Source organism: Canis lupus, chromosome 17 (assembly GCF_011100685.1).
Source record: "Canis lupus familiaris isolate Mischka breed German Shepherd chromosome 17, alternate assembly UU_Cfam_GSD_1.0, whole genome shotgun sequence".
In the NCBI taxonomy this organism is placed as follows: Eukaryota; Metazoa; Chordata; class Mammalia; order Carnivora; family Canidae; genus Canis; species Canis lupus.
The window spans coordinates 11,249,671-11,262,538 of record NC_049238.1 but is presented as its reverse complement, the minus strand read 5'-3'; the positions used below and the strand labels follow the sequence as shown (position 1 = coordinate 11,262,538).

At 36.2% G+C, this 12,868-nt stretch overlaps 1 protein-coding gene across 3 annotated transcripts in view; it reads left to right on the top strand.

Moving 5' to 3' along the window:
* NBAS (NBAS subunit of NRZ tethering complex) overlaps positions 1-12,868 on the top strand; it is a 319,521-nt gene that overhangs the window by 169,775 nt on the left and 136,878 nt on the right. For all 3 annotated transcript variants that reach the window (XR_005372117.1, XM_038560813.1, XM_038560814.1), the window contains exons 33-35: positions 858-971; positions 3,240-3,397; positions 4,153-4,242. Coding sequence is in view for 2 of the 3 variants with exons in the window: in XM_038560813.1 (XP_038416741.1) it covers positions 858-971; positions 3,240-3,397; positions 4,153-4,242 (362 nt within the window). In the remaining variant the exon portion in view is untranslated. The remainder of the gene's footprint in view (positions 1-857; positions 972-3,239; positions 3,398-4,152; positions 4,243-12,868) is intronic.

Sequence of the window (12,868 nt, the reverse complement as noted above, 5' to 3'; positions counted from 1 at the left end):
TTCACAGAATGAAAAGTAAAGGAACATATAGGAACCATATAAACCATGTATTTCTTGTGAAGAAAGTGTAGAGATGTCAAGAAGGACATAACATCTAAGTTGACTTCCAAGAGTCTTCTTGAGAAAATTAAGATCTTTGTGCTAACATAAACTGAATTTTGGTATGTGTTCTTTTTTTTTTTTTTTTTTTTTTTTTTTTTTTTTTTTTTTAAATTTTTATTTATTTATGATAGTCACACAGAGAGAGAGAGAGAGGCGAGACACAGGCAGAGGGAGAAGCAGGCTCCATGCACCGGGAGCCCGACGTGGGATTCGATCCCGGGTCTCCAGGATCGCGCCCTGGGCCAAAGGCAGGCGCCAAACCGCTGCGCCACCCAGGGATCCCGGTATGTGTTCTTAGTGTCTAAGTATCTAATATTTATTATGATAAAAGGTAATACTGTTAGTGAAACTATAAAACTATATCCACTTTACTCTGTGTTTAGGTCTCCCTCCTTGTACTTGTCATTTATTAATTATAATTAAAACAGAACATTCAAAGGACAAAATATAAAAGAAGAAATAGCAAAAAGTTTCAAGTTCTTGTTGAGAGGAAAACCTTTTCTCTACCCGTTTAGGTTGGAATGGTTGATCTGGGGTTGGTACTAGTCACTGATCTCTTAGGAAACTGAAAGTAATTCCAGGATTAATAGGTAGATTGGAAGGTCAGAGCTGCTGTGATATTTGTCCTATAATCTTTCTAAAAATCAGTCTAATCTCTGCCTTTTATTTTTTAATTAATTAGAAACACAGTGTTAATGAGCTCTTTTATCAATTGATGCTGTCATAATCATGAAGTCATTTGCATGTGTTTACAGGTGAAGACCCAGAAGAAAGGCGTGGACAGGTTCTGATCCTTCTAGTAGAGCAAGCACTTCGTTTCCATGACTACAAAGCAGCCAGTGTGCATTGTCAGGAGCTGATGTCTACAGGTGAAATAGACAAATTACTTAACACTTTGTTCAGGTCCTTTTTACATGATGAATAATGGAAAAGCTCTGTTCTGAAATCAATTGGCCTGATTGGGAAGCCAACCACATATTCTGTAGAAGACTTGAGAGACATTTTGAGTACTGATCTGTATGTGTACCATGTGCTTATATATTAATATAAGTACTTTAATGGGCTCAGGGGTTACATTTTAGCTGAGATTTTGGTTGCTTTCTATTGCCTATTAAAAATATGCTCATAATTTTAAGAACAATTTTATGTAAAATATTTTATGCCTTTGTGTGTATTTGTTATATAAAAGAAAATTTAAAAATCTTGAAGTATCTCTAATTTGTGAGTAGTTAATATTTCTAGTCTTTAATTTTATTTTTAAAAGGACATCATAGTGAATTTCAAACTGATGTTGAGAAAATAAGAAGTAGTTTGCAATCCTAAAATTTTCCATATTGAAATTCAAATTCAGGTCTCTGGAAGATCAGATTTTTTTGTGGCATAATTTCACTGGGAAAGAACATACTCCCCAGCGGGGTAGGAAGTGATGTTGCCTTATCATTGAGTCTGTACTAAATGATCCGCTTTCCTTAGCTGTGTCTGAATATATGAAAGTCCAAGCATATCTTTTTGCATGCTGTCTGTGCTTTCATAGTGAGCAATTAAAAGTATAGTGCTTCACTTCCTGATAACTCATGGAGCTGTGCACGTAAGGTTTTTGCACTTTTTGTATATATACTGTTAAAGAAAAATACATTTCCGTTATTTCTTAAAAATAGTAAGACTTTATTCAGGACTTTTGCAATAGATGTTAAAACTGTTGCAGTAGGTGAGAGAGATCAGACTTAAGTGATACAGAAAAGACAGCAGGGAACTTAAAGCCAAGGAGCATAGTGAGGGGGTCAGTGGATGTGAACTTACTTTGAGACATCAGGATTAGTGGGATTCTTGTTGAAGGCAGGCTAGGGTGATCAGATAACAAGGATGGAGGGATGAGGGATTTGATCAGATATGAAGTGTGATCAGTTAGCAAGGATGGGAGATTTTCTCTAAAGTGACTGTATAGGCTGATCACCAACACTGAACTGCACAGGCTCATCACTGACAACACTGGACTGTGCAGGCTCGGCAAGGATGGCCAAGGTGTAGGACTGGTTGCCAAGAGGCTTCAATGGAACCTGACCCATACTTGGTCAAGGAAAGAATCTTTTGTCAGTACATTTATGAAAACATTTAAAACTCTGGGAGAAAAAACTTAATGCTTTATAACCTTAACAGTAGAAAATCAGTTTCATAAAAGAGCAACATTCTATAATACTAAGCAGTGTAAATATTAACTAATTAATAAGCCAATATTAATATTAAACAATATTGGCTTTGTAGCACTAAGTTCAGAATAATTATGGTTGTTTTGAGAAGACAGTGTTACTCTAAAATTATTTAGAGAGCTTTGTTAAGAATTTTATTCCCATAAGGGTATTACCTAGACTTCTACTTTATATATTTAGAGAAGTTATTCTGATCAGGGTCTTTGTACTTATACAAAACAAACCCTTTTAAACTGCAACTTAGTACTTAGAGCAAACAAACTCTTTCAACTAGAACTCCTTCAACTATAGATACAAATATATTTTAAGGATCCAGAGTATAAAATTGTGTAGGAAAAAGATCTCTCCTGGGAGCCAGCGTTGACTTTTTGCTTTGCTCTGTCCTTGGATCTCTGTCTTCTGTAGACTGAATGATTCTGTGTAGCTGCCTATAATAATTTTTCTTTTCTCCCACTTTGCAGTTTACAAAGTGCTTTTAAATAGAAATGTTATTTAATCCTTCAACAATTCAGTGAGGATGGCATTATTATTGTCCCTTTGTAGTCGTAAAAGAAGTGTGACACTTGGAACCCTTTCGAGCTCACACAAGTGCTAAAATAGCAGAGTTGGGCCTACCCTCAAGTCTTCTGAATTCAGACACCCAGCTTTTTACCCAAAGTTAAAGCTAAGTAATATTATTTGTAGTCATTGTCAGATAATCTAAAATGAAGCAGAGTTTGTCAGAACAATGCGTCTGGAATATTGCTAAACTTGTTGGATAATAAAGCAGCCTAGTATTTCTTTTCTATCCTTAATGTTATGCATCACTAATGATGAAGATGGTGCTTTGATAACGTAAGACCTGAGCAGAAAGCCATTGAATTTCTCATGTTAGATTGGAGATTTTTCTTCTTGTGAAAATCGGTTTGTTTTTTCTTGCCAATTTTGCAGGTTACTCTAAGAGCTGGGATGTTTGTAGCCAGTTAGGACAGTCAGATAGTTACCGGGACTTGGCCACTCGTCAGGAGCTTATGGCTTTTGCTTTGACACATTGCCCTCCTAGCAGCATTGAAGTTCTTTTGGCAGCTAGCAGCTCTCTACAGACAGAAGTAAGTGTTCCCAGTAAAGTAAATACTGAACTGTATGAAATATATTTTGTTGGGTGCATGGGTCTGAGATTTGTGATCATTTTTTCAAATAATATGAGAATTTTAATTTATGGGAGAAGAATAGCTTGTCACTTATGTGAAAAGGGATTTAAAGCTATTAGGATATAAAATAATGTTGGCCTCTTACAATAAGGAAGAAAGGGTAAAAGGCAAGTATGAGAAAAACAGGAAGTAGTACTAAGAAGTAAATTATTGAATATAATGGGGAAAGTTAGTGTTGTCAAAAATAAAACATAAGAAATGGTCATGTAAAATATATTTGAAACCATAGGAGTTAAAAACCAGTGGTGACAGCATCCCTTGGAGGCCCTTTGGGAATGGCAAGGGAAAGAGTTATGGTTGTGGAGATGCTGAATTCCTAAAATTCACAGGCTAGGTCTGCCAAAGGTTGGATAATGCTCTTGTTACAAAAATATAGGAAGAGGTCAGTACAGGATATAAGAATATAGGAAGAGATTCTGGAATTCTCTCATGTCCTTGTCATTCAATACATTGTATGCCAGCTTTTTCACCAGTGGTTCTTACTTCTGAAACTGGGAAGCTGTTCAGGAAGTCCAGAAGTTAAGCCTGTTCCCCAAAGCAGTTCGTTATGAAAGCAGTTTTTCCCTCAAGAGTAATTTTTAAATTTCCAGGCTACATTGTGAAGTTAGGTGAATTTAAAAGTACAGTTCCTTTATAGTATGTTCTTTTTCCAGATTCTTTATCAAAAAGTGAATTTCCAGATCCATCCAGAAGGAGGGGAGAGTATCAACATTCCACCATTAATTAGTAAAACGCTGCAAGAGGTGAGTTAGTCTGAGCCAGAGGAATTTCATATGTAGCCAGGAGTGGAGTGAAATGGGAATGCCTTGCCCCTGTGTTTGTGTGCGTGTCTGTGTGTGTGTGTGTGTGTGTGTGTGTGTATGTATAGAGATTGTTTTTCTTTTAAAAGTGTGTGTGCATGTGTGTGTGAAATTCAATGTTCACATTAAAAAAAAAAAGGTACTTGAGAGTGTTCATCTTAATAAATTTCACAAAGACTGTATCCAGTCTTTGTGAAGCACCAGACAGAAATAGCGTATGACCAGCCTTCCACAAGTCCCTACACACCCTCTCCCAATTTAATTTCTAGCTCTTCTTTCCCCTTCCAGAGATCACCACTGTCATGACACCAGGTCTTTGTGGCTTTTGTTTTTGTTTTAAAGAATTTTAATACCCATCACACCTCTCCCAATATGATAATTTAATTTTACCTGTTTTAGTACTTAACAGAAATAGCTATGTTCCATATTGTTGGTGAGATTCATCCGTGCTCTTATGTGTAGTGAGTTTATTCATTGTTACTGCAGTGGAGAAATTAATTGCAGTGAGCGTATTTTTACAGTTTATCTGTTCTGATGTTGATCCATGTTGGTGTCTTTTCAGTTTTGGCTAAAACCAAAACTGCCTCATCAGTTTGTACGTGTCATACTCTTCTCTCCGGCATCTACTTACCCAGCCCTGGAAGCATATGTTAGCAGATATCCATAGTTGCAACTGCAGTCAATAACCCTGAATGATTTTCCAAAGTGGTTTTACCGATTGCACTTTCAACAGCAGTGTTTGGGGTTGTCATTTATTCCAATCTAGCACTTGGGAGTCGTTAGTTTTTTTTTTTAATTTTACCTATTCCCTAAGTACTTAGTAATCCTTCTTTATGATCTTGATTTGCATTTTTCTCATTACTAATGAGAAGGAATTAGTTTAAGAGAGATCCTCTTTTGTGAGGTACGTGTTCAATTCTCTTGCCCATTTTCTATAGGATTTTTCTTCTTTTCCTTCACCTTATTGAGATTCTTGTGAATAAAACTTGTCTGAACCACTTAAATATGTATGCTTCTCAAGATAGTTCATCCTGGGAGAGAAAGGAGGGAGTACATAACCCCTGACACTTTTCATCTCTTGGTAAGTGTTGGCTCCATGACACTTCATTCTCCATTACTATTTCTTTTTTTTTTTTTTTCCATTACTATTTCTAACCATGTAAAATTGGCTTTTTTTTTTTTTAAGGTTGAAACAAGTTGCCCATTTTTTGATCTTTTAATTAGATCAGTTAAGAGATGATAATCCTCAGGGGTGCCCAGTGGCTCAGTCGGTTAAGTGTCTGCCTTTGGCTCAGGTCATGATCTCAGGGTACTGGGATCAAATCCCATTTGTGTCAGCTCCCTGGTCAGTGAGGAGTCTGTCTTGTTTTCACGGTCTCTCAAATAAATAAATAAAATCCTAAAAAAAAAAAAAAAAAACAGAGAGATACTAATCCTCTTTATAGATTGGTTTTCTATAGGATTTCTTTAAATGGTAAGTTTCACTTTCAAAATGCTAAATGTCATTCATTTTGGAAGATGTCTATTGTGATGGGTGAGCTGTACCTAGTCTCTCTCTCTTTTTTTTTTTTTTTTTTTTTTTAAATTGGCTGTATCTGTTTTTCCAAACTCATTTGGGGTTGTGTACTATAGTTACTTCCGGAAGTCTCATACAAAGCTTCACTTGTAGAATCTGTTGATGGGGTTCCTGCAGAGATACTCAGTTTTTGCATATACTGGAATACGTATGACTATGCCATTTCCATAATTCTTTGTTTTATGTGAAAATTCACTTTGACAAACATATTGAATATACCTGCATAACCGTAGTTCAGTGCTGAATGATCTGAGGAGCTCAGAGTTGTTTGTAGTGTGATTCTTCTTTTTAAGGAGTTTTCTCCTATTCTTCTGTAATGGTGACTTTGGAACAGCACCGACCAATAGATTTTTCTACAGTGAGGGAGACATTCTGTATCCCAACTGTTCAGTATGGTAGCCACTAGTCACATGTGCTGCTGAGTACTTCAAATATGGCTAGGGCACCTAAGGAATAAATCTTTAAATTTAATCATATTTAAGTTAAATTTAAATAGCTACATGAGGATATTGGTTACCAGATTGGATATCACAGTTGCAGAAGATCAGACACGGAATGGAGCATTGTGTTCTGCTGTCAGCTGCAGACAGAGAACTTTGTTGTTGCTGTTGTTGCATTCCCTCTGAATGCCATAGCATTTTCTAGGGCCCTGGAGTATTGTGGACGTGTTTTGTTCTTTGGCATGTTTTGACTTGTAGTCATACTGATTACTGTTGGTTTGTTTTTTTCATTGGATATGAAAGCACATTAAGTTCTGTGGTATTCTTCTATGGGATCCAGAGCAGTTCTTATATTGGCCAGCAGTTCCTAAATGTTTGATATATTAGAAGAAAGTTGGCCAATTTTACCATCTTTCAAGGTCCAGTTGAATACCCAGTTTCAATGACATTTTCTTTATCTCAAGGTTTGTATCTTTTGAGCTTCTGGTCCTTCTCCACTGATTCAGTCACATCTCCTGTCTTTCTACCTGTTTGTCTAGCCTCATCTCTTTTCATGCCTCCCAAATATGCACTGCATTCCAGTCCTGCCGAACTCACCACCGTTCTTTGGCTTTGTCACACCTTTGGCATGATTTAGAGTTTTCTCTCTGCCTCTCCTGCCCTTCTTGCTTTATGCTCTGGTCATCTTTCTTATCCCTTGATCCCCTGAAGTATCCCTTTATTTGTAAAGTTTTCCTTGGGTCCTCTAACTATTCCTCCTCCTTTATCTCCCACATACTCTCACATCATTAGTATTGTGTGGTAACTGGAAGTATGTTTTTAGTCTTTGTACTCTCTTCTTTCTATAGGGTGGCTGTCACATAGTGAATGCCTAAGAAGTGTTTGATAAAGCTCAGTTGGAAACTCACTGCATAAATATTAGTCTGTAGTAAAAATTAATTAGAAAGTAGATTTTAGCTTAAAGATAAAAGGGATTTCCCATTTAATTCATTTATATATGCTATGGTGGCTATTGTGATCCTGTTATATTTTGGCCAGTGTAAGGAGTGTTTCATTTCTCTGTTCAGCCTAGAATTGCAAAGTGTTTCTGTTGAGTTCAGCTCCATAAGCTTATTCTGAATCCCCATCCTTCTTTATAAAATTCATGAAAAGCCTTTGTGACTTTTGGTTTCCTATTTTCTCCTTCTACAATGAATTAGAATGTGTCAACATGGCCCTTTAGTGGCTTCTTTGGAATAGGACATGCTGTGTCACTGTTAAGTGGACACGTATTCATCCATTAGTCTAGTAAATGAAGGAGACCACCAGCTGTCTTTTACATGTTCTATTTAGCAAGGAAAAGGGATTCTTCCAAAATGAATCTTTTTTTTCCTCCTTCCCCCTTTTTTTGTAGCTCCTTAAAAGCTTTCTTGTCTTTGTCCTTTTTCAGCAAGTTCATTCAAGAAATCTAGATCTCATGAAGAGCAAATCCATACCCTCAGTGAACACATTATGGCTTTGATTCATGAAGCACATTTCAGAATATTATAGCTACTATTATTAGATTAAAATACAGTGCTTAGCTGTAAGATGCTGTGTGTTACACATTAACAGTAGATATAATAACCACATTAAATTATAACTCACAAATGAGAGCTGACTATATGTGTAATCTGCTTAATGTTCAAGACTTTCATTACTCAGTTTGAAAATAATAATTTTTATTTTTATATCCAAGCAAAGTAAAGATTTAATTGCTTCACAGTAGTAGCATTTGCATTAGTTCAAGAGGAGCCTATAAGTTTGAAGATACCGGCTGTTGTCCCTGTGAACAAGATACTACTTTATAAATAGAACGGAATGCTTATTTTGTGAATAATTACCAAAATTACAGTTTTCCAGTTTCTTATTAATGTTGGTTATTATGTTTTTTTTTTTTTTTTAGATGTAGCTGTATTCTACCATTTAGAGTGTATTAACATTTGTTTAGCTAGTATTGGTTATATCATTTAGCCAATGGTATTTTCCCCCAGATAAATCTAATTAGCTTTGGAAATGGATTATATATAAGGTTCCCATTAAAAAATCATTTTCACTGTGGGAAAACTTGTGAACATTTTAAGTGGCTATAGATTTATACAACTGGACTAATTAATGTTTAGAACTGGGCCATGGGCTAAGCATAGAGTGATTTTGAATTTATAGAAGGATTGTTTAGAAATATCTAGAAGTGAGCAAAATGGCAGTTGTCTTTCAGTATCAGAGACAACCATCTATTTTTCAACTCATCAGTTGGTGGACATTTAGGTTGTTCCTACTTTTTTGTTATCATGAATAATGTTGCTTTGAATATCGGTGCACAAGTCTCTCTATAGAAATGTGTTTTGATTTCTCTTGTAGGTGTGTAGGAGTAGAACTGCTGCATTGCATGTATATATGTGTTTAACATTTAAAGAAGCTGCCAAATTGTTTCCCAAAGTGGCTACACCATTTTCCTTTCCCACCAGGAGGAGGTTTTTAGATTCCTGTGTCTCCACATTCTCATGAACACTTGGTTGTTACCTGGCTTTTTGACGAAAGCCATTCTTAGAGATGTGTGTGATATATCATTATCATCCCAGTGTGCATTTTTCAAATAACTAATGATACTGAACATCTTTTTTATGTGCTGCTGCTTACTGAGCTGTAAAAGTTTTGTTGTTGTGTTTTTGTTTTTTTAAATTCTGGCTACAAGTCTTTTTTTAAGTATATGATTTGAAAATATTTTTCTCTCTGTGTGTGACTTGACTTTTTTTATTTCTTAATGGTAGTTTTTGAAGTGCAAAACCTTTTAATGTTGCTGAATTCCAGCTTATCAATATTCTTCTGTTGCTTCTGCTTTTGGTGTTGTAGCTAAGATATTGGTGCCTAAATCAAGGTTATGGAAATTTATTCCTATGCTTTTTTCTAAGAGTTTTATAGTTTTAGCTCTTATATTTATTGAGAAGTAAGTAAAAAGAGGCTACTTTGTGTGTGAAATAACTATAGGCTTGAGGAATATCCACATACAAAAGATGAATTTAGAATTTCATACCATACACAAAATTTAGTTCAATGGGATGATACTAGTTTTGCTTTCTTTTATATTTTATGATAGCTTATTCTTTCTTGAAGGATTTTAAATCTTATATTTGATATGCACAAAGACAAATTAATACTTTGAAGTTTTATTTTCTTATTTTTTAAAAGATTTTATTTATTTATTCACGAGAGATGCAGAGAGAGAGAGAGAGAGAGAGAGATTGAGAGGCAGAGACACAGGCAGAGGGAGAAGCAGGCTCCATGCAGGGAGCCCGATGTGGGACTCAATCCTGGGACTCCAGGATCATGCCCCAGGCCGAAAGCAGGCGCTAAACTGCTGAGCCACCTAGGGATCCCTATTTTGAAGTTTTAAAAGAAACAATTTCATTTGGAATGGATTTTTATTAATTACCACTTTACTGTCTCTTTTCTCTAGGTGTTTTAGAATTTTGTTTTCAAGCTCATTGTTGTGCCATCCTGTTCCGTTTATGTATGAACTCCTTGGACCCTGTCTGAGGATTCTGTAGTTTTATGGTTTTCCTCAGTCTGAACCCTTGGTGTGTCTGTCTAGAACCATGTCCTATAACACCTTTTGACACAAGATTCACTACCCTTTGTAGTGTTGAGGATCTGAAAAATACAGGCATGGAGCCATTGAGGGGTGTGGGCTGTGTCTTAGTTCTCTGTCTCTCTAGACCTGCAGTTTTATATAAATACATAGTCCCAGGCAGTGGTCTGAGCTTCTTATAGGGCATCGTTTTGATTCACAATTCTCTAGATAGGAGCAACTGGCAGCCATTGCCAGCATCAGAATTCTGAGCCCCCAAATGTTGAATTTCATTGAACTTGAGTGCCTTTCTACTCTTTTCATCAATTACCCTCAGTATTTTGGAACAGAATGAGCACACTGAAACATGGTTTCATTGCTCCATCTTAACCGGAATTCATAATGGGTTCTTTTTAGTTACAAAAATAATACAGGCTTTTATTTTAGCAATCCATTTAGAATTTTTTTTTAAGATTTTATTTATTTATTCATAGAGACACAGAGAGAGAGAGGCAGAGACACAGGCAGAGGGAGAAGCAGGCTCCATGCAGAGAGTCCGACGTGGGACTCGATCCAGGGTCTCCAGGATCACGCCCTGGGCTGCAGGTGGCGCTAAACCACTGCGCCACCGGGGTTGCCCTTAGCAATCCATTTAAAAGGAGACATGGTTCAGATAATTGGTATTATTTGGCATATTTTATTGCTGAAAGTGAAAAAGTGAAACATCTGTGATAAAATATTAACATTTGTTAACTTTTGATAAGTATGTGAAAATTTGTGGTAACTTTGATTTTTCTACTTTTTAAAAAGATGAAATAATTTAATCATCCGTACATTAATATGATAAGTCCTCTTTCTTCTCTTGGTTCTTTCTACCTATACCATGAATCCTATTGCTTAGAGATAAACACTTTTAAGTTTACACACACACACACACACACACACACACACACACACACACATATATATATCTCCCAGACTTTTTTTTTTTGACTATAAACACGTTTTCTGTGCATCTCTTATCTGTCTCTTGGAGAATTATTATTTTATTTTTTGGACTAAAATGGAATAATATTGCATAAATTTGAGGCTTTTTTCATATAATGTTATATGTCATGGATACTTGTCTCATATACAAACCACTTATATGAAGGTAAGTTTGTGGTCTTTTGATGTATATACAGTGATTTATTTATCTTTTTCTTTGTTTTTGAACATTTAGATTGTGTTCGATTTTCCTCTATTTTAGACTGAGCTGCACTAACCATTTTATGTACGTATTTTGCATAGTTAAACTAGCATTGCTCTGGGATAAAGTGGTAGAAACGGGCTCCTGAGTTAGAGAATTTCCTATTTTCCTGTGATGTATCCTCCATAAGTTTGTGTAATTGCTGATTCTGCTTCTTTAATGTTCTGCTGCCTGGTCAGTGTTTTCTATGGGAAACTGGGTTTATGATAATCAGTGACATCCGTGAACTAGGTAGTAACACAGTGACAACACCATTCTAATACACATTTCAGTCAGTATGTAGTGTTTCCTCCTGAAAGCTGACCAAAGGAGGATGCAGTCCACCTGCTTACTGGCATGCTTGTAGGATAATGTGTTTGCCTAGACCATAGTTTGATGGTCAGGACTATGAATCTTATCATTATGATTGGCTTGGAGAATCTGTATCACGAATTTCCATTTTTCACAAAGGCTTAGATTAGCTGCCTCCTTTCACACCTCCATTGGTATTCCAGGTTTGGTTTTTTCATTCATTCCACCCTTTCTTCATAGGGCTCATGGATTTCTAATTGTTTGTTTTCATTAAGTTTCTTTTAGTAACAAAGATTTTTTTTTTCTTTTAATCTAGTCTTGCTGCTTAAATCCACTTGAAAAGATAACTTTTCAAAAATAAAATATTTTAGTTTCAGTGAAATTTGGGGAATTTGACAGTTTCCTTTCCTTTTAAGGAGGCCTTGTGATATGACCACTCACCCCTGGAGGAGCTCACACCTACTGTTCTTAGGGACTAATACTCTCCTTTGTGTTCACTTAGCAGTGGTCACATCTTTTTCTCCTGTTACCTTTTATCTACTCATCAGGAGTCTTTTTCTCCTTTCTGTTTAATCACAACAGCTTGTGTTTGGATCTCCAGTGACTTCTTATTGCTAAATTCATGGGTCAAATCTGTCTTTATCTTATTTGACCTACCAGTGACATTGGATATATACTTGTTTCAGGGACAGCCTATTTGTCTTCTTTGTACTTTATTGGCCACTTATTCTCCTCATGTTTGTTGGTCCTTCCTCATTTTCCCAGATAAATGGTAGATACCCCAGGTCTCAGTCTTTATTTTTATTTTATGTATGTATTTATTTATTTATTTTGGTCTCAGTCTTTAAATCTCTTCTCTATCTACACTCATTCCTAAATGATTACATCTATTATCATGACTTTAAGTATCAAGTTTGTGCAGATGATTCCCTGTTTATACCATGAGCCCTCATTTTCTGAGTTCCAGGCTTATATGTATGGCTGCCAAACTAACATCTGTACTTAGCTTTCTTACAGACATCAGGCTCAAAGTGTTAAAAGTGAACCGCTGATTTTAACATCCCACCCTCCACCCGGGCAAATAGTGCTGTTCCTTCTGTGCTATATCCTATGTCAGAAAATGGCAGCTCCATATTTCTAGTTGTTTAGGACATAAACCTTGTTGCCATCCTCAGTTCTTCTCTTTGTCCTACATAACACATACGATCTGTCAAGAAACCCTCTTGGCTTCACTTTCCTAGTAGACTTGGAAGTGGACCATATTTTCTTATTACCACTGCTACCACCCTGGTCTGATTATCACTGTGTCTCCCCTAGAGTTTTATGGTGGTTATTCTGTTTGTCTGCCTGCTTGAGCTCTTTTCCTTGCTGTTGTCTGTGCTCAACAAGGCAGCCAGAGCGATTCTTTAAAAATACTCATGCCACGT